Raw genomic sequence first — 19,031 nt, 5'->3', positions numbered from 1 at the left:
CGTTTTTTTGTTGTTGTTGTTGGTGGTGTTGAGAGACGAGAGTCCGGAAACTGTACTGAAGTGTTTTTCTTGGCTAGAAATTCCTCTGAGAGGTCGGAGATTAAAGAATAACAAACAAACCCAAGCTGAAGGCTGCCATGACTCCCTCCCTTTCTCATACTGGAAAAAATGAGATCTGGAATTTGTCATGAAATTATTTTGTAAATCCAATGCATCAGTTGTTTCTTACTGTAAAACTGTTGACTCATTATTTTCTGGTCAAAACTGAGTTGGCAGGACAGATTTTTATTACTGCTCTCCTTTTCTTTCAGGGGCCAACCTCAGGTAAAGGCTGGTTTATTTTAATTCAATGATAACAGTTGCAAAAATACCAACACAGGAGAAATTGAAAGGAGAAATCAAACATAAATCCCTCCGTCGGATTGGTTGATCTCTTTTGTGGTGGAGGGAATCAAGAGGAAAAACAGTCTAATTTTAAAGAAAAAAGTTAAAACACGAATTCCAGCAGACACATCACAGTCATCAGTTATTAGTCATTAACTTCATTAGTTGCGTCAATGCAGAAGTTGTAGGTTTGTGTTGCAGCTGTTACCACCAGTGGGAAAAGGACAAGTTGTTCGTGTTCAACACAAAATGACCTTATAAGAAGTGTTTATCTAATGTCGGTCCAAACTGAAATATGAAAAACTCCCTGTTTATGAAAGTTGTTTAGAAAGCTACCACACACAGAAAGAGATAAACAGACCAGCAGCTTTGTAGCATGAGTGAAATAACATTTACCACAAATGTGGTGTTTTGCAGGATTAGGTCAAATTTACCAAATCCAATTGACTCATAATGATTTGTTTCCTCTTAACTTGGTTAGCAACAGTTTTTGTTTTTTGACAACCTGATGAAAACTTTCCACAGACCAATGGATAGTGTACTAACGGTCACCCACAATGACTAACATTTCCTGTGTGTTAAATGGTTCATTTGCAGTATCGTGCTGTTACTGATGTTTGTGTGTCAGTGTGCTAGTGAGAATGATAAATCAGCCTCGTCGGTTCAGTCCACTCTGAATAACTTCACGTTATTGTTTTCCTCATGAAATACGCAAAGAGATCCGAATGCTGTTCCTCGCGTGACTGACTTTATATCACTCGGTTCTTTTCCACAAATAGACACATAAAGTTCCCACATGTGCTTGGTGTCACAGCCTGAGCAGTTTATTAGAGGATTTACATGGATTTAACTTCATTATGATCTCAGCTGTTCCAGGAACAGAGAAGACTACACCCGGACAGACGGTATTTAATGCTGGAGCCTCTCGTCATTTCCTCTTTACTCATTGCTTTATTTAAAGTTACTGTGTGTAGAGAAAACAAAACATATGCAAGTTCAATCAGAAAAAGGGAAAAGTTTGCACACAGAGGAAGCAACGTCTACTGTATCTCAACCATGTTTTATACATTAAATGCAACATTGTTTCCAAAGCTTTAAAGATACAAAAGCCAGTGAGAAGTTATTCAAACACAAAGGATAAAAAAAAGTTTGAGGTACTGCTCCTTCGTAGGACTTGACAATATCAACCTGAGGAGAAAGCCTTCTCTAGAGACATGTAGATACAAAGAGGCAAGTTCTCGCATGTCGTTTCGAGTCATTTACAAATTCAGATATAACAGATACAGAGGTTTTTCTCTGTATCTGAGTATGAATATGATTTCTTCCAATGTTTCACATTTTGTAGGGACTACTTGTTTGGACATGTACATTTACCTTCAAATATCTTACATGATTGAAATATCACAATGATGCTGAGCTGATGCCAAACTGTGATCACTATGTGCTCAAGGTTCCTGAAAGTAGAGTATGATTTCACAAAAGATAGACGTTTTTTTTTGCTTCACCCATACCGTTTGTTTGTTGTTCTTTTTGTTTGTGAGCAAGATTAAACAAAAACAACTGAACAGATCTCCATGAACTCGGTCAAAGTAAGAATGTGGTGTGGATCCAGTTCAGGGGGCAGACGCAGGAATCTGTTTTCTCTTTCTTTAACATTGCAATATCTTCACTGTTTACCCAAGGAATAATTTACAGATCTTGGGGGGGAAAGGAGGCACATTTAGGGAAACCGTGTGTGAAACTTGGTGCAGCTTGATTGTATTTAAGGGGACGGTTGGGCCTTGGCAGAGGTATGTTCTCTTTTGAGTTCCATCATTCTAGCATCTGTAAAAAAAAATTCTCTGTATTTTAACCTGATATTTTGTGCTATTTCCTTTTTGTACTTTGCATTCAGATTCAAATCCACTGCTGATCCAAAGCTGTTGGACAGATGTTGAGTGGACTACGACTTTCAGTCTCAGTGGACCATGTTGCCATTGTCCTGCCTCTTTGAATCTATCTGTCTGAAAGCATTGACAGTCAACACACATTGACTGAACAGAATCACAACAGAGGGAAAATGAATCCTGTATCCCAAAGACAATGTTGGGACAAAACACAAAATTCCTCTGGGAGTAAAACTGTTCAAAATATTGAAATGTATGTTTGACATAAGCTACCAAAACAAAGCTCTGGAGGTCATGTAATACTTAATACACTATGATTACTATGGCCATCTCATTTATTTCCATTATTAGAAAAATAGACTCTGTCAGAAAGTGATAAAATAATGTGTCTATGCATGTGTGTGTTTGTGTGTCTGTTTGGTTTATGCTGCTGGATAATCAGTGTGTGGTCCCTGGCAGCAGCTCGGCTTCTGATGCGAACAGCTCCTTGTAGAGCGGAGGGAACAGAGAGTGAGCCGTGAGAGGGTAACGCTGACTGAACCAGCGCAGCTTCTCCATGTGAAGACTGCACAGCGATCGCAACACTGCCATCCTCTGGTACAGCTGCAGGGGACACAGACACATTTAGATGTTCACTATCTACCATAGGAAGGTGAGCGTGCACATATTCATGGAGATGAAATGATGAAATCAGCCTTCAGCAGAGTGAGATGAATGAACAGAAAGCCCTTGCTCTGGACTGAGACACTGTACCTTGTGCAATAGACCTTCCAGGTTGTCTCGGTGTAGAATGTGTGTGAGTCCTAACTCCACGCTTCTCTGCACCCGCTGCACCCTGCCTCTGTCCTCCAGACATGGACGGTCTGCACAGAAAGACAGAAACCAAAGCATGTGAGGATTTTTTAAGACTGATGCAATTCTTAGTGTGAAAAGTCATGATCCAATGTGGATTTGTACATATTACTATGATTATGAACAGCCACTAGGTGGTGTAGAAGCTGTGGGAATTAATGAAACCATCAAAAAAGTGACTTAAATAATGTAAGTACGCATTACATTAATTGTAAATGTTAAAATGTTTAAAATTAAAAAAAAAAATCTGTTGCATTAGCTTTTCAGTGGATATTTCAGTAACAATTTATTGTAAAGGAATGATATTGGGTGGTGAAGGAAAAGCTGAATAATAGCTTCGAACCAAATTTATCCAATAACATTATTTATCTCTGGTTGAAAGATGCGAAAAACATATAAAAGTACATTAAATATACAAATCAAGACTATTCAATATTCAATAATTAGTTTCAGATGCAGCCTGATGATAAGAGTAAAGCTTGTAGGATTTTTTTTAATAGCGTGTTCAAACTTTTCATGCTTTGGAAATGTAACACGGGTGAGAGATGGGTGAGACGTTACCTGCGTTGATCAGCACCAGAGCACTGAAGAGAGCGATCTGCTGCTCAGTGGGCTTCAGAGCGCACATGTCATGAGCGAAGTCGAACACTGCTGTGATCAAATCACCACACGCTGCAGGAAGAGAGACCACAGAGCACTGATAAACCACCACATTAATATACAGGATACTGTGCTCATTGCATGAATGGTAACAGATCTGCCTTTCTGCCTCAGATTGGATCAACGTGTGAAGGTCCTCACCCAGAGACTTAAAGACCTCAACTCCAGCAAATTTCCCATCGAAGAAGACAGTGTTGTTCTCTGTGTTGAAGAACCGACACATCCTGACTAGAACCACCTCCATGGAGCCTGTGAGCAAGGGGAAGACGGAGGAAAAGCAATCAGTCAAAAGGCCAGGGAGCAAAGAGTAAAGCATAGGGTCAGTTTCTGTAAGTGACAGGTAAACTCACCTGTTTTGAGAAGTGCAATCTGGTCGTTCTGGCTGAGCATACGGAAACCTGGGATGTGTTTTGCGAACTCCACTACATACTGCACGGCATCGGTCAATCGAATGGCACAATGCTGCCACATGTCGTCCACTGACTGAGAATAGGACAGAGGAAAATCACAGTTAAATATCATGTTTGTCATAAAGTACAAAATCCATTTTAACATGGAACCAATATCAGCTGACATTGGGTAAGAGGCAGGTCACCCATCATAGCTAATCACAGGGCCCAACATAAAAAACAAATAACCTAGCCCCAATCTGCACGTCTTTGGACGGAGGGGGCAAGCCAGAGTAGCAGGAGAGAACCAACGCAGAGACAGGATTCAATCCCTCTTGGAATGTGCTGACAACTTTGACCACTGTACCACCATGCCGTTCACTATATCATAAAATACAGTAATATTCTATGATACCATTAACTCTAAATTGAACATCAGCTTAAAGGTTCAGTGTATAGAATGTAGGGACCTCTAGTGGTGAAGTTGCATGCTGCACCTGAATACCCCTCACCTCACCCTCCCCTTCCAAACATTAAATATAACAAGTGGCAGCCTTCAGTTGTTTTAAAAACTCAAAAGGTGTTTAGTTTGTCCAGTTTGGGCTACAGTTAAAAAACATGGCAGCCCCTGTAAAGAGGTGACCTAAATATAAAGTATTTAAATCTTAAGGGGCGATTCTAGGGTAAAGAAAAAAATAATTCATACACTTTAAATGAAACACATTAGTGTTCACACCACTAGGATTATTTTATATTCAATTTCTGCCAATAGATCCCTTTCACTTGAATCTTACACACTGGACCTTTAGGAGGAGGAAGTGGACATGTGAAACATGTCCCTGATTTCAACATGTCAGCTGTGACTGAGGGGTAGAGTGGTCGTCCTCCAACCTGAAGGTCGGCGGTTCGATCCCCAGTCTGAACAATCTGCATGCCGAAGTGTCCTTGGACAAGATGCTTAACCCTGAATGGCCCCCATAGAATAACAAAGTGCTGGGATAGATGCACTGTATGAATGTGTGTATGATTGGGTGAATGTGAAACTGTAGTGTAAAGCACTTTGAGTGGTCATCAAGACTAGAAAAGCGCTATATAAATACAAATCCATTTACCATCCATTTGATGGAATGTTTTGTGTTGAGGCTGTCTGCATAAAGTCATACAAACAAAATGTCTGAGAACTCAAAAAAGAGGAGGCAACTGTAATCAGGTGGGTTGGTTTTACTTTGTTCTGATAGGCTTGGATCTCCTCTCTACTGAACAGCTTCCACCTGAGAGCCTGGAGCTCCTCCACTCTGAACTGGCTGGTCTCTCTGTGGGAACGCACGATACTGGCACACAGCTCATCTGGAAACAAGCAGAAGCACTCATTAAAACGAAGTCTGCTACAAACCTTAATGGTCATGTTAGCTCACTGTGCTGTTTGAGTACCTATGTTTCTCAGAGAGTGAGGATAAATGCTGTAGGATTCCTCCAGAGGGCTGTAGGGATGGATCGCCGTCAGATCATGAGATTGCTGTCTCAATTCAAACCCTGACACGGAGAAGAGACAAATGAGGAATAAACAAAGGAGGATGAAGTACATTGCGTTGAGTGAAGTGTGTTCAACCACCAGTTTCCCACCTCTTATGTCAGGGTGTCCGTTTTGTCCCCCCCTCCCCTGGGATCTGGGTGCAGGAGGGACACCAGAGCTTCTGTAGATCATCCTTGAACCCTGCGACTCGTTGGCCGAGTACACAAGGTAAGGGTGAACATTATTGGTGTAGGACAGCAGCTCAGCCTCACCATTGACAGGGTAGGCCGGAGCCATGGGCTGGAGGAGCTGGGGGGAGCGGTCTTGCCTGTCTCCCTGAAGCTGCTGCTGATGCAGCTTCTGCTGCCTGTGCTTCTCCACTTCGGCGATCAGAGAGTCCCGCTGGCGTTTGGACATCCTTCCAAACTTCACGGCTGAGCGATTTAAAAAATAAACAGACAATGTAAAGAAAATGAATCAAGTGTTGTCTCGATCAGTGTGGGTGTGTTTAAGCCTCACCATCTCTGCTCATGCCCTGTGCCAAGCACTTCTGCAGACGGCAGTGCTGGCAGCGGTTGCGACTGGCCCGGTCGATCTGACAGTTACTCTGCCTGGAGCAGGAATAGGACACAGTGGGCAGCTGGCTGCGCCTGAAGAATCCCTGAGGGATAGAAAATGAACGGTTAACAGTCCAGCAGAGGCAGAGAGTTGTGTTACAAAAGTCTGATAACGGTACATCAATGGGTTTATAAGTTGTAATGTAGTGAGGAGGACATTTTACTGTTGAACTTAACTCTGACGTGATGGAATAATCCATCAGCATTCTCTGTCATTTCAACATATCAGCCAAAATATATGCTTATAACTACAGTGTGTAGCTATTGGTCGCACTCTGATGGTTATTTAAAGAAAAAGTTCTATATCTGGGGAAATATGGGAAATGCTATTTGCTAATTCAGTCTCACATGTCAATTGTGACAACTGGATGTTGAGTGTTGTTTTTTTCATCTTTAGTGAAAGGCCAGGCTAGCTGTTTCCCTGTTTGCAGTCTTAATGCTAAGGTAGGTCCACATGCAGCTTGCTTCATATTGAACGGACAGATCATGAAAGTGCTGTCAACCCTATAAATCTGAACATGTATATGCCTCGTGTGTGTGTATCTAACACATATGTTGCATTTCACCTTGCAGCCCTCGCAGGTGATGACTCCATAATGCACGCCAGAGGACTTGTCGCCGCAGATCTTGCACGGGATCGCTTCAATCTGGGCTGAGAAAACACAGGAGGTAAAAGCAGTTACCTTCACATCAATATGTCCGTTATTAGTATCAAAAAAACCTAAAAGTAAAGGTTGGCACTGTGAGTGAGCACTGATGCTGCATTCTTTTTACCCAAGAAGTTAACTGGAAAATGATTCCCACTGTGAGAACTTGTGTCTTCTGCTGTACTTCCCCTGAGGCATCAACAACAATTATCGTGTGACCAGAGTCAACCAAAGGTGTTTTCCTCTGTAACACCCCTTGCGTTAATAACAATGAGCAGAACAACTTCAAATACGCCGAGGAGAGAGAGTCCTGAGAAGACGTGGAATATCTGCAAAGGGAGAAAGGCGGAGAATGTAAAGGTGTCAACCTCAGAGGCCTTTCAAGTGGTTGCCTGGCTTCTCTTTCGCTCTGACTGTCCCTCTTTCATGTCATCTCTTTCTTTGTGAATCCTTCTCTGTCTGGCTCATCAAGGACACAGATGCCAGTAATGCACTCTCTCTCCTCCATCACTGCCAGTAACGGCCGTCCCCCTCTCACCTCCCCCCGATCCCCTGATCTCTGTGAACTCTCGCCCCCCCCCCCCCCCCCCCCCTCTTCCTTTTTATCTTGTGGTGAATTCAGTTTTTTCAGACGTCATTAGAGTCATTAAAGGGCCACACATGTAGGAACAAAGTCTGGGTGACAGGTGCGAGAAGTTTTAGGGTTTGCCCTCATTAAAGATATCAACGAGAGGATTGGAGGGCCGTGCATCACATAGTGTGTAATTCATGTTTTATGATATATATTCAAACCCTCAACAATCTCCTCTTCTACCTTCTTCTCTTGCCTTCTACCATGCACTGTGATCGTCCTCTGCAACACAAGCTGGAGCTGATGCTCATGCACGGCAGCATTTCCGCGCACAACTGTGTCAGATTTGCTTTCGAGTGTGTGTTAGTGTGTCAGTGTGTTCCCTTTTTGTCTCGTGCAACAGGGATCACCCCGAGTCTCCTGAGGAAGTCAGTCGGCCTCGGGTGAAACACGTTCACATGAAGATAATGAAGCAGCATTAACCACTGCAGGGCTGATGAGTTCTGCGGCTGCTGCCACTAATCGAGGCGATTGATCAACCTCAAGACCGACCATGATAAGGGTTAAAGAGTGTCACACATTTTAGAAGACAACTCGGTGATTTAACACTCAGTGGAAATGTTTTTGTGCAAACTAAATATCATCGGTGGTCTCTCTCTCTTTTTCTTTGCTATTTCAGTTCTGATTGTCAACCTCAAAACGACAGGAAATCCACCGACACCCACGACCTTTCACTGTTCACGCACACAAAAACACACAGCAATCACAAACACTTTCCACGCAATCGTGTGGCTCTGATCATCCTCAACTTGATCAAAATGATACACTCAACACAAAGCATGTTATCTGAGGCGGCATCAGGTGAAGTCAAGACTTCTTTTTGGTGCTAAAATAAAATGAAAAGCATTAATGGAGCTGGAGCTGTTAAAGGAACTTGACTTGATACCAATCTCGTCTTTTTTTGGTCTCTTCTTCTTATCTCCAGCCACAGACCAAGACCAATCAAAACCAGAACCTCCCTGTGTGTGTATGTGTGTGCGAGAGAGAGAGAGATAAAGATATGAAATTATTGAAAAATAACTAAACCACCAACTGTATGTTTCATCCATAAGGTTTACTTTGACTGTTAAATACAATGCATTGCTTGTTTTACACAAAAATGTACTTGAAATTTAAAGTTTTTTTCTTTTGCTGCCGATTTATCCTCTCAGGCCGCTTCCACACCTCATATTATATAACAATATAATATTGTAGATATTATCTGCTTCTGTGCAAAAGAGAAAAAACAAGGACTGATTTTGCTATCGAAGCTTACTTTGACTTTTATCATGAGCTGTAGTACTTCTTGGCAAAAAGCTTTTTACAACATAACCATAAAATATTAGACCAACCAACAACTGACCACTAACATATGTTTGTGAGTTGATTTTCTCTTACGCTGATGTGAAAAACCAGTAGAGGTTTGAGCGCAGTATATGTGCAGCAATGGAATATTCTGGTTTGCTGGTGGAAATAAACGAGTGCCACCTCCCCCACTTCCCCCCCGCCCCCCCCGTGCAAAGTATACAAAGGTGCCGCCACAGAGACAACCTGATCTATGTCTTTCAATCAGGATTTCAAGTCATCAAGACTTTCTACTTAAAACAGACCGTTTTCGGAGTTGTCGTACAAACAGCGGAAGATGTGTGAAATGATGGTTCTGTGTACGATACATTAAGAGAAACATATGGGAGAAAGAAGCCACATTTCAATGAAAGGCTTCAACCCAGAAAGACTGAATTTAGCACTTTCACTTGAAATTCGCTGTGTGTGTGTGTGTGTGTGTGGCAAATGGGGGGGGGGGGGGGGGATGGACGACACAGATTGCCACTACACTGTTCAGAGTCTGCCTGAAATCACCTTGTCAGCAGTCTGTTCTGTAAACTGTAAACGGACAGAAAACCTCAACCTTCCTCTGACGGAAGCTTACCTTTGGTGTATACGCACGCAAGAGTACAAACAGTGTTTGTACACACACACAACCACACACACAGACTAACATACAGTGGTCTTATAAGCAGCTCAATCAATCAATAGTTTTTGTATAACAGGTTATTTAGACCCAGTTTGGGAGAAATACAAACCGTTTATGATAATTTCATTTATCTTCAACACCACGGGTTGTAGTCTCAGAAATCACGTAACATGATTCAAAAGCAAGCAAATAATATTATCAAAGATTGTGTATCTCTTGGTAGATATATGCAACATTTAAGCTATTGTATCAAAATTCTGTGCGTTAATGTTTTTCAAAAGCTTTTTAAAAGATGAATTAATTTATGAATAGGCGTTTAATATATATTTATACAATCCTTTTCTCATGTTTTTTGTATTGAACGATATTGTATTGTATTGTATTGAACGACAATATATATATATATATATAACGCGTACAAAATATCATACTACATATAAATACATACTATACTATTTATATTCATTGGTCCAGTCGCACAAAGGTTAATACAATCCATACAATAAATTTCTCTTACATGCAAAATTTTTATTTTTATTTAAATCTGAAATGATTTTCTCTACAAGAAGTTATAACTGAGGCCTGTAATCTATATTATATAATCCGTTCAAATCCGTAGTAATATTTTATGATTTTTGGAGAAAATAAATGTTACGGCCAATAATAACAATTGGGGTTATTTTAGAAAGTATTTCACTGCCTTCGTCTGTACTGAATATTTCTGATCAGAAAATGTTTATGGGTTAGCACGGGTGTGACGTATCTTTATGTTTCTGAACCAGACCGTGGGCTTCAGTCAATATTGACAACAATAAAACATCTAATTATCAAAATAACCCACAGTGTCTTATGTGTGGCAAACATATTATCTAAGCATGTCTGAAATCAAATAATCCTAACTTTTAAATGCTGAGCGGTTATAGGGGTGATTGACAGCCGTGATGATTTGACGGCAGCAAAGGATATGAAGCAGCTCAACTGTTGTATTTCTTTCACCATATTTTGGGAGGGAATGTGTCACCTGCGATTTTGATGTTCACTTTGATGTGAAGCCAAACGCCTCTGCTGCTTTGGATGCAATGTGCAGGTTTCTGCACCCGGAGGAACAAGGAAATCCTTTCTGATAGAGAAACGCTAAAAGAATGGACACAGGAATACCCCGAACGCAACAACAAAGCCTTACGAAGTGTGTGTGTGAGTGCATATTAAGCAAATGTGTGGTACAGAGGCCTTCGTGAGTGTGTAGTGGGAGAAAATGTATAGTTTTCCGGTTGAAGACACAGAAATGTGGAGTTATATTTTCAGCCTCTTCCTTCATCGTCATGCACACAGTATCCACACACAGCTGTGGGCCTGAGATGTTACATCTCAGCGCCATCTAACAAGCAGCTGCACATCTATGCGTGTGCACGTGTGTGTGTTTGCATGTTGCAAGAGAATGTGTGTGTGTGTGAGTGAGCAGCTTGCATATTGAACATTCACTATTTCTCATTATGTATTACTTCTCCCCCTCTATGTGCTTAAATTCTCTTAATTTTTTAATATCTGTGGTAGAAATTCATTACCATTTTACACATTTTAACAATAAAGTAATTTGCTATGCTTCCTGTCTACTGTATGCGTGTGGAGTCAGTCCATTCAAACTGATGCACCACGGTCGTGAAGCATCCTGTTTTCCTGTCTCTTTCGTTTTTAAATTGGCTTGAGTTTGTATTTGCAAAAACATTTATCATATTACAACCTGCTCTATTGGATCACTATGGAAATATGATTAGTCTAAACGAAGGAGAGGCAAACATATGGCATTCGTTTTTTTAAATGTCAAACACTTATTTCCCTGATTCTCACCCTTTAAGATCGGTTCAGTTTCTGACCTGAGGTGCACTGTATATGTGGGAGAGAGGAAATACCTGAGATATGATTCAAATCTTAAATTCATCGAAGGGACCTAAGACTTGAGTCATATCACTAAACCAGAAAACTGAAACACACAAATCGACGTGAATGTAGCTAACAGTCAGTCAGTCAAGAACTCAGCCGAGGTCTGATTGAGTTTCAAAACAAAGACCATCAGTGATTATATACAAACTTTAAAACTGTACTTACTTTGATGTCTGTGTGTGTGTATGTGTATGTGTGTTTGTGTGTGTTGGTATTGTAATAGATACTCTATATTAGAGAAAATATATATTTGGCTGATTAAAGAATAATCATCCAATAAAGCACAGAAAATGAAAAATATATACCTACAGAAAAATGTGAATTCAGACACTTAGAAAAATCAAATAGCAAAGTGGGAACTTGAATGAAAAGCTCAATCACACGAGATGATAAAGTCAAAGGAAGTTGACAAGTTTGACGCCAAAGATGTCTGCATGAATTCACGGTCAGTTTATGAATCTGATAAATACTTAAATGAAGATGCAGCTATTTATATCGTTAACGTGTCATTGGAAGTCATCGTGATGACCATAACCTATAACTTTAAAACAGCCGCGTTGCAGTCATGGGAACTCTCAAATAACTCTCAAATCAGGGTGTATTAGAGCGAAACGATGACAATAAAGAATGTATATGATCAGATTGATAAAATATCCTTGATTGTACTGCCCACACACACACACACACACCCTCACATACACAGCAAAGAACATCATTCCTACCTCGCATCATCATTACTCCTCCACTTGTCTCAGACGTTTGGCCCACTTTCACAAAGTCACTTTGTCTGACAATATTCTTTCTTTAGACTCTTTCTTTTCTTCCCTCGCACCACCTACTCTTACTCCCTTTCCTCTCCTTCTTCTGTTGTCGTCCTTCAGCGAGTCTGGTCGGGTGCTGACTGCAGCTTCAGCGCACATATTCAGACTTTTGTGTGACAGTCACCGCCTCACCTTCCTTGTTAGCGTGTGCGTGTATGCATGCATGTGTGTGGGTGTGGGTGTGTGTTTGTGTATGTGTGTGTATGTGAGAGAGAGAGATCGTGAGAGAGAGACACTGAAAGGGGGGGACTGTCCCCTTACTTGACTTTTTTCACAAGGTACTTTTTCCTTATATCTTTGTTGTCATCTGTCACCCCCTCACTCTGCACCAAACATAAAAAAATGTACTTCAAATGGTCTGGCACCTTTAAAACTGTCTGGGAACTTTAATCAAAGGACTTTCAACAGGCATAATAGGGGAGGCAGAGAAAAACACGCAAGTTACATAGTAAGATATTATTTATTCTCAACCTCACAATCGTCCCTTTGCTTCAAATGCAAATGAGCGATTCACTGACAGTGAGGTATTAATTCATCAATAAGGGAATCATTTCTTCTTGCAGCAGCTTCAGGTCCTAGCAAACTTGACTCTTTAACAAACTCAGATCTGTTACGTGGGTAAAAGTACCGAAACCACACTATTAAAAAAGTGAAACGTGTTTCTCACAGAACTGTGTCTTATGAGGAGCACTTGAATAAATTGACTCAGTGATCATCCATCACACCATTCCCCAGTGCCAAGTCCCTAAGACCACAATGGTGGTGATTCCTCAGATATGTGTATATATAGTACATGCACACACTCACTCACCCAGCCATAAACACATTATTATTTATGCCCAGTTTGTTTATTATCATGCAACCTTACATGCGGATTGGTAGTGTGTTACGTGCAACATCTCAACACTTGATAACACACCCAGGTGTGCTGGAGTGGCGCTAAACCAAAGAAGTTAAAAAAAGACGAGATGTTATCGCTGACTGCATTCAGATGCCAAAGTGCCAAAGCCATAGCAGTTTGTGTGTGTGTGTGTGTGTGTGTGTGTGTGTGTGTGTGTTTGTGTGTGTGTGTTTGTGTGTGTGTGTGTGGCGGGCAGTGTGTGCTGTGTGTTGCACCTGCGCTGCTGATGGCCCAACTCCAATGATACCACAATGTACGTGTGTATATATGTGTGTGTGTGTGTGTTGCTGTACAGGTGCAAATGTTATATGTTTAACTAACTTTAGCGTTAACCACAATGCATGCACAAATATCTAGCACAAACACAAGCAATGCTCCCGCACACAGACACACACATGCTAACATCCACAGACACACAGAGTTTACATAGAGAACTTACTCAAATGAGTCTTCTTGGACAAGGCTCCTCCTGATGCAACAAAAAGACGCAGTTAGTGAATCAAAGCTGATAAACACTAAACTTAAAATTGAAGCTTTACTATGAGCTTCAACACATGCGCACGCAGGTGACCGGTTTAATTTTCGAAACCACAATGTGCCGTTTACTCGTGAGGTTTTCACATCAACCTTTCGTTAGAATAAACTTAATGAGGTTAAACCCAGGACTAAACCACATTTTCCAATAATACTTTTTTTTTTTTGCTTTAAATTAAATAATTTTAAAGCTGCCTGACTTTATTTATCTTAATTATGTCATTTTACTCAACTCCATACTTCCACTAGATTACCAATATAAAATATGTCCCTTTTACGAAATATAAAAATTGACAAAATTATGCAGACACAACACGAACTCATGCATCAATAGTGATCCATTAATAGTTCAACACTGATTTGCCGGATTTTACACAACAAGAACTTTTAAATGTGATTCTTAAAAGGACAGCGTGTTGCCAATAATTCTGTGACTTAAGTAAAAATTTGTAAACAGGACCTTGTTACTTGTAATGGAGTATTTCCATAATTTTAAATTGCTTCTTCCACATACATAAATGATCTGAATACTGCTTCTTTCACAGAAAGTTCTATGTTTAGCTTTGTGGTGAAACTATATATGTAAAAAATACACTAGTAACGCTAAAATCTATTAAATATTAAATAAATATTTACATATATAATATAATATTAATATGTAATAGAACTTATTTAATACACAGGGTCAGCTTCTAACCAAGAGATCAAACAATGTGAAAGAAATGTAAAAAGACTTCAAGTTAAAACCGATTTGACTGTGACAGACTCTTGATCGTAAACTCATTGTGGCAGTTTAAAAGAGGGTTTGCAGTATCTTATGTACAAAGAGCTGTCGGCTGATAAGAAACCCTGGTGATGGCAGAGGTGAAATTAGAGGATTCCTATTTAAAGTGCTCTGTCTATGTTATGTTCATGTGACTCTTCGGCGCACATGTACACACACACACACACACACACACACACACACAGGAGATAAGGAGATAAAGACGGTGGTTGTCTGAGAAGTTATAAGTCCTCCTTTTTGTCTGCCTGTTTGACCGCAATTGTGAGAAAGTCTGAATCGCAGTGAACGTGAGAAAACATATGGAGAGTCGGTTCAGAACCAGGGTGTTTATTTCTGTCTGTGTGTGTGTGAGACACTGAGGAGGGTTGTAGGCAGGAGAGATAAGCATCAGTGGAAGATGCAGAGCTGTAGCCAGTCTTGGTCTGGCGCCTGAAAAGGCCCTCTGTGGTTTCCACTGTTTTCCTCCTCTCATCAAATCAGTTTTGCTACATAAGCAGAAAGCAAGGAATGAAAGCAGAGCAGTGCTCACACACGGAAAATGTCAAGAAATTTCGACACTGAAGAAACGACCCGTGGCGATTTGCTAAGTAAAGGTGAAAAGAAATCAAATTCAATCAGCATTAAAAAGGACAATGAAGGAATAAATAAAAGCATCTTTTTCAAATTGAAAGCACTGGGAATTTGTATTTACTGATGGATTTACCACAGTTAATATGTTTAACAATTTCAATACATTGCAGTGATGTGTTTGAGGTTCCATCAGTGAGTCACAGAAATGTATCTTTGTCCTTAAAATACATGAATATGATTTGGTTTGTTTGTTTGATTTAACAACAACAACCACAGGATGGATTTTTCTATGAAACTTTATGGAAGGATGTGATTTGGGTCTGGGAAGAACCCGTTACATTTTGGTGCACATCCAGATCAGGGGTCGGATCCAGGAATTTAAACTTAATTATTTAAAAATTGTAAGATCAATCAAAATGATTCAGGTTGAGGTCACCTGCTGCAAAACTCTACTCACGTTCTTTTATTCATTTTTTTATAATAATACTATATCTTGATCTCTGTGCAGAATAGAATAAACAGTTGTGGTCAAGGGCTATGGGTGAAAACAGGATCTCATGATATCACCAACATCTGCATCTGTACAGATTGCATTTCACATTTAACCACACACACATATCACTCTCACAAAGTGAGATTATATGACCCTGTTAACTACAGCAGGACAAACATCAACACAACTCATCAGTCAAAATCGCACTAACGTCTCAACCCTCTGACATCAACGCTGACTATTGAAGTGACAGTTGCTGCGTTACATAACAACAGTGAAGATCAGTGAACCCAAAGAGTAGGCCCACAACTTTGCCTGAATATAAAACACGACGTATCCCAGTCTAAAGACATTTATAGTCATGTAAATAAATTAAAATCATCATACCGATACTACTAGTTTTATTGAATTCATGTTGTTGGTAAAACTAGTGAAACAACTATTTAAACCCTAAAAAGAGAGAAAGTAAAAAAAAAAATACTTTTATGTATACTTATGTAAATGAGCTTAACAGCAAGCTCAATATGTTAAGTTGGGGTGTTGGTCAGGATTAGTGTGAATTGTCGAACTCCGGTGCTAATAAAAGCTATCTAAGAATCTTGTGTTCCTAAATCAGCCATAAAAATAAAAATAAAAATAAAAAATCTGATTTATTAATATGAAATAATCCTAAACTTGCAGTTAGTGAGACAAAGCTAAAAATGAGGCAACTGCTTTCTCTTTACCCCCTGAAGTAATAAAGTAGTGACCAAATTATAGCATAGTTTCAAGGGTGTTTAAATTAAAAGAATGAATTTGGTAGAACTTATTAATGTTGACTTTGAAATGATATAAATTTTTGTCTGATCAAATTTAATGCCAATTTATCTGTGTATGAAAATGCAGAAAATTAGCTGTAAAATAATGAGGCCAGATTTGGTTTGGTTGATAGATACTGTAACAACAGCCACTGATATTAGGGTAAAAAGTGACTGAAGAATAAGAATAATATACAGTATGTGAAGGAGAGGATTGGACCCACAATAGATCCCTGAGGGATACCGCAGACACTTTGCATCCTATAATAAACAGGAGCAGAGATTTCCCCTGCACAGGCAGGAGGTGAAGCAATGTCAAGCAGTGCCACAGACGCAAACCTGTTGCTCAAGAAAAATGAAAAGACACCCACAGCAGCCACTAAACCAACACACTCATCACAGTGAGATGAGCCTCCTCAGCAGAAAGAAAACTGTGGAACCACACTGAAACTCCACGTTAACCAGATTGAAACACCATTACAGCAGTTCCAGTACCTGCTCTGTAGCTGCTGGGTTTTTTTTTCTTACACAATCCTTTAACCCTGTAACGTCAGGTTCTCACATTTTATTTAGCTGCAAGTTTGCATAATTTTAGGCACATATAAAAAATATGAGGAATGACTTCATCCTTCAATGGATGTATATCATTCAAGCCTTCACAGAAGATACTATACTTCAATACTGATATATGTTATTCTGTTTCTTTCTATGATATAGTGTGAGTTAATCCTCTCTATTATGGTCAAAAGACATAAAACATAGTCTACATAGTCAGAATGGAAGTAGATTACTAAAGACGCATCTTGTTTTTGTGTTTTACAGAAGAAGCAGATGTCTCAGGGGCAGATTTCCCCGAAATACACCCAAAACTACACGTCCATGGCTCCATATCATTGGTGTTGACTAACTGCTCATTTAAATAGAATTTAAATTGCAGGACTTTGATTCTGAATGGACATGTCTGTGATCCTCCAACTTTGACTCGAGTAACGGGTGTTACTCGGGTCCTCCTCTTTATTCTTTCCTTCAGTCAGTCACTTCACATTCATTAACCAGAGCTCGAACATGTTATCCTACCAGTCGTTCTTGTTATTGCAGCGATCTGTTTCTCCATGCTATTTGACAAGAAGGAAAGGTGTGCAGTGGGTTTCTGTGGCAGAGGGACAAAGTGTCTAATCTCCGCTGACAGCCAATGGCTTGATTTTAGCCACGGCCAGGCTTTGAATAGAAAAGCATTGACCAAAAAAAGAAGCAAAAAATAAAACCTAATCCCCGGGGATTACTCGGATTTACAGCCATTCTTACCCACTCACAGCACCTTAACCACACCCCAGTGAAAGGGATGAGGAGGGTTTACGAGGTAAAGATGGATGAGAGTGCCGGGAAAGAAGATAATAGTGGACACGGTTACCGGGAGCGAGAGAAAGTGGTGGAGCCGGTGAGGGGAAAGTTGAGTGCAGGGAGTGGAGACAGATGGCATGGTTAATTCTTTTAAATTCACAGATTTTTGCTCCTGAGTGAAAGGTTCTGTTCTGGTTTTAAACTCTGATAATTGACAAACAGTTGATAAACAGCAAAACATTTTTTCATACCTGAGGAAGATCAATTTGGTGTTGAATGTGTTATTGTGGGGGATTTCCCCAATTTGGGATCAATGAAGTACATCCATCCATCAATATCTCCACAATGTGCTCGCACAATGCATTTGCAATATATCAATAGGTCTAGTGAACTTTTTTTAAATCGCTATTGACATAAATTATACTGTGATAAATCTTGATTTGGTTTTATCAGCCAGTCTTGGAGGAGGGGAGATAAGCACAAGGTTCTTATAGAATAACACTTTGGAGTACGTAGAACCAACTAAAGCAGTTTCATGTCACTTGTGTGGTCATCAAACTTCGTGAGGCCTGCTTATGCCTCAGCAGAGAGAGAGAGAGAGAGAGAGAGAGAGAGAGAGAGAGAGAGAGTCCTGAGTGATGCAGCCTCTTACCTCTCTTGATAGGGGTGTCAGCGGGGGGCATGTCTGGATCCTCATATTCCATAACTCCCCTGTGGAAACACGGCTCTGCACACAGACACACGAACACGAACACACACACACACACACACACACACACACACACACAAACACACACGTTGGCAAAGTCAGGCTGTGAACTCCACCTGCTGACACTACCTGCAGAAAATATAGATTGAGATAAAACTACCTGTTGGTTGTTTCTAGCGCTCAGGTCGGCGCAGGCATTTGAATACGTGCACGGCCATCTCCTCCTCTTCCTCCTCTTCCAGTCCCTTACAGCGGCTCCCAAAACTCGACGGTCATCGTCCTCACTTCTCCGGGCCCCTACTCCACTCTCGTCCTCCTCGTGTGCGCTTGTTTTGTGGAAAATAATCTAATGTCCAGCCCGACAACTGAGGCGGCAGCAGAGGCAGAGAGGAGCGAGGGCAGCTGGACCGTCCGGCCGAACACAGGACGTGCGCTCCGGCTCCCTCCCTCCCTCCCTCCGCGCGCTCTCTGTGCGCCCTGACCATCCCGGGCTGGAGAGAGTTATGTCACCGGCTCTTACGTAACAGCAGCGGATCGGGTTTTGCTCTGTGGCGCTCAGTTGAGAAATATAATCCCATGATGCTGCTGCTGCTGCTGCCACGAATGT

General features: G+C 40.7%; 1 protein-coding gene across 3 annotated transcripts; it reads right to left on the bottom strand.

Annotated features, from left to right (window-relative positions):
- Positions 1-1,186: 1,186 nt before the first annotated feature.
- Positions 1,187-18,849, bottom strand: rorc (RAR-related orphan receptor C). 3 transcript variants are annotated; one of them, XM_062400171.1, is made up of 13 exons: positions 18,585-18,849; positions 18,368-18,442; positions 13,636-13,665; positions 6,868-6,953; positions 6,204-6,345; positions 5,795-6,118; positions 5,603-5,704; positions 5,397-5,518; positions 4,133-4,265; positions 3,924-4,031; positions 3,684-3,794; positions 3,024-3,133; positions 1,187-2,873 (listed from the first exon to the last, which is right to left on the bottom strand). In XM_062400171.1, exons 2-13 carry the CDS (start codon positions 18,417-18,419, stop codon positions 2,709-2,711), a joined length of 1,485 nt encoding a protein of 494 aa, XP_062256155.1. In that variant the 5' UTR covers positions 18,420-18,442; positions 18,585-18,849; the 3' UTR covers positions 1,187-2,708. The 3 variants fall into 3 exon arrangements, with proteins under 3 accessions (XP_062256155.1, XP_062256156.1, XP_062256157.1); XM_062400172.1 differs by lacking the exon at positions 13,636-13,665; XM_062400173.1 differs by lacking the exons at positions 13,636-13,665; positions 18,368-18,442; positions 18,585-18,849 and adding an exon at positions 12,197-12,357.
- Between the last annotated feature and the right edge of the window lie 182 nt (positions 18,850-19,031).

This window comes from Platichthys flesus, chromosome 11, assembly GCF_949316205.1.
Source record: "Platichthys flesus chromosome 11, fPlaFle2.1, whole genome shotgun sequence".
NCBI lineage: Eukaryota > Metazoa > Chordata > Actinopteri > Pleuronectiformes > Pleuronectidae > Platichthys > Platichthys flesus.
This window is presented reverse-complemented; position numbering and strand designations above follow the sequence as displayed.

Excerpts from the sequence above, each read along its gene's own strand:
- rorc (XM_062400171.1), bottom strand. The coding sequence starts at position 18,419 with ATGGAATATGAGGATCCAGACATGCCCCCCGCTGACACCCCTATCAAG. Across the intron at positions 5,519-5,602 it reads TCACTCTCTGAGAAACATAG|ATGAGCTGTGTGCCAGTATC; the intron begins GTACTCAAACAG and ends GCTTGTTTCCAG. Across the intron at positions 4,032-4,132 it reads GATTGCACTTCTCAAAACAG|GCTCCATGGAGGTGGTTCTA; the intron begins GTGAGTTTACCT and ends CCTTGCTCACAG.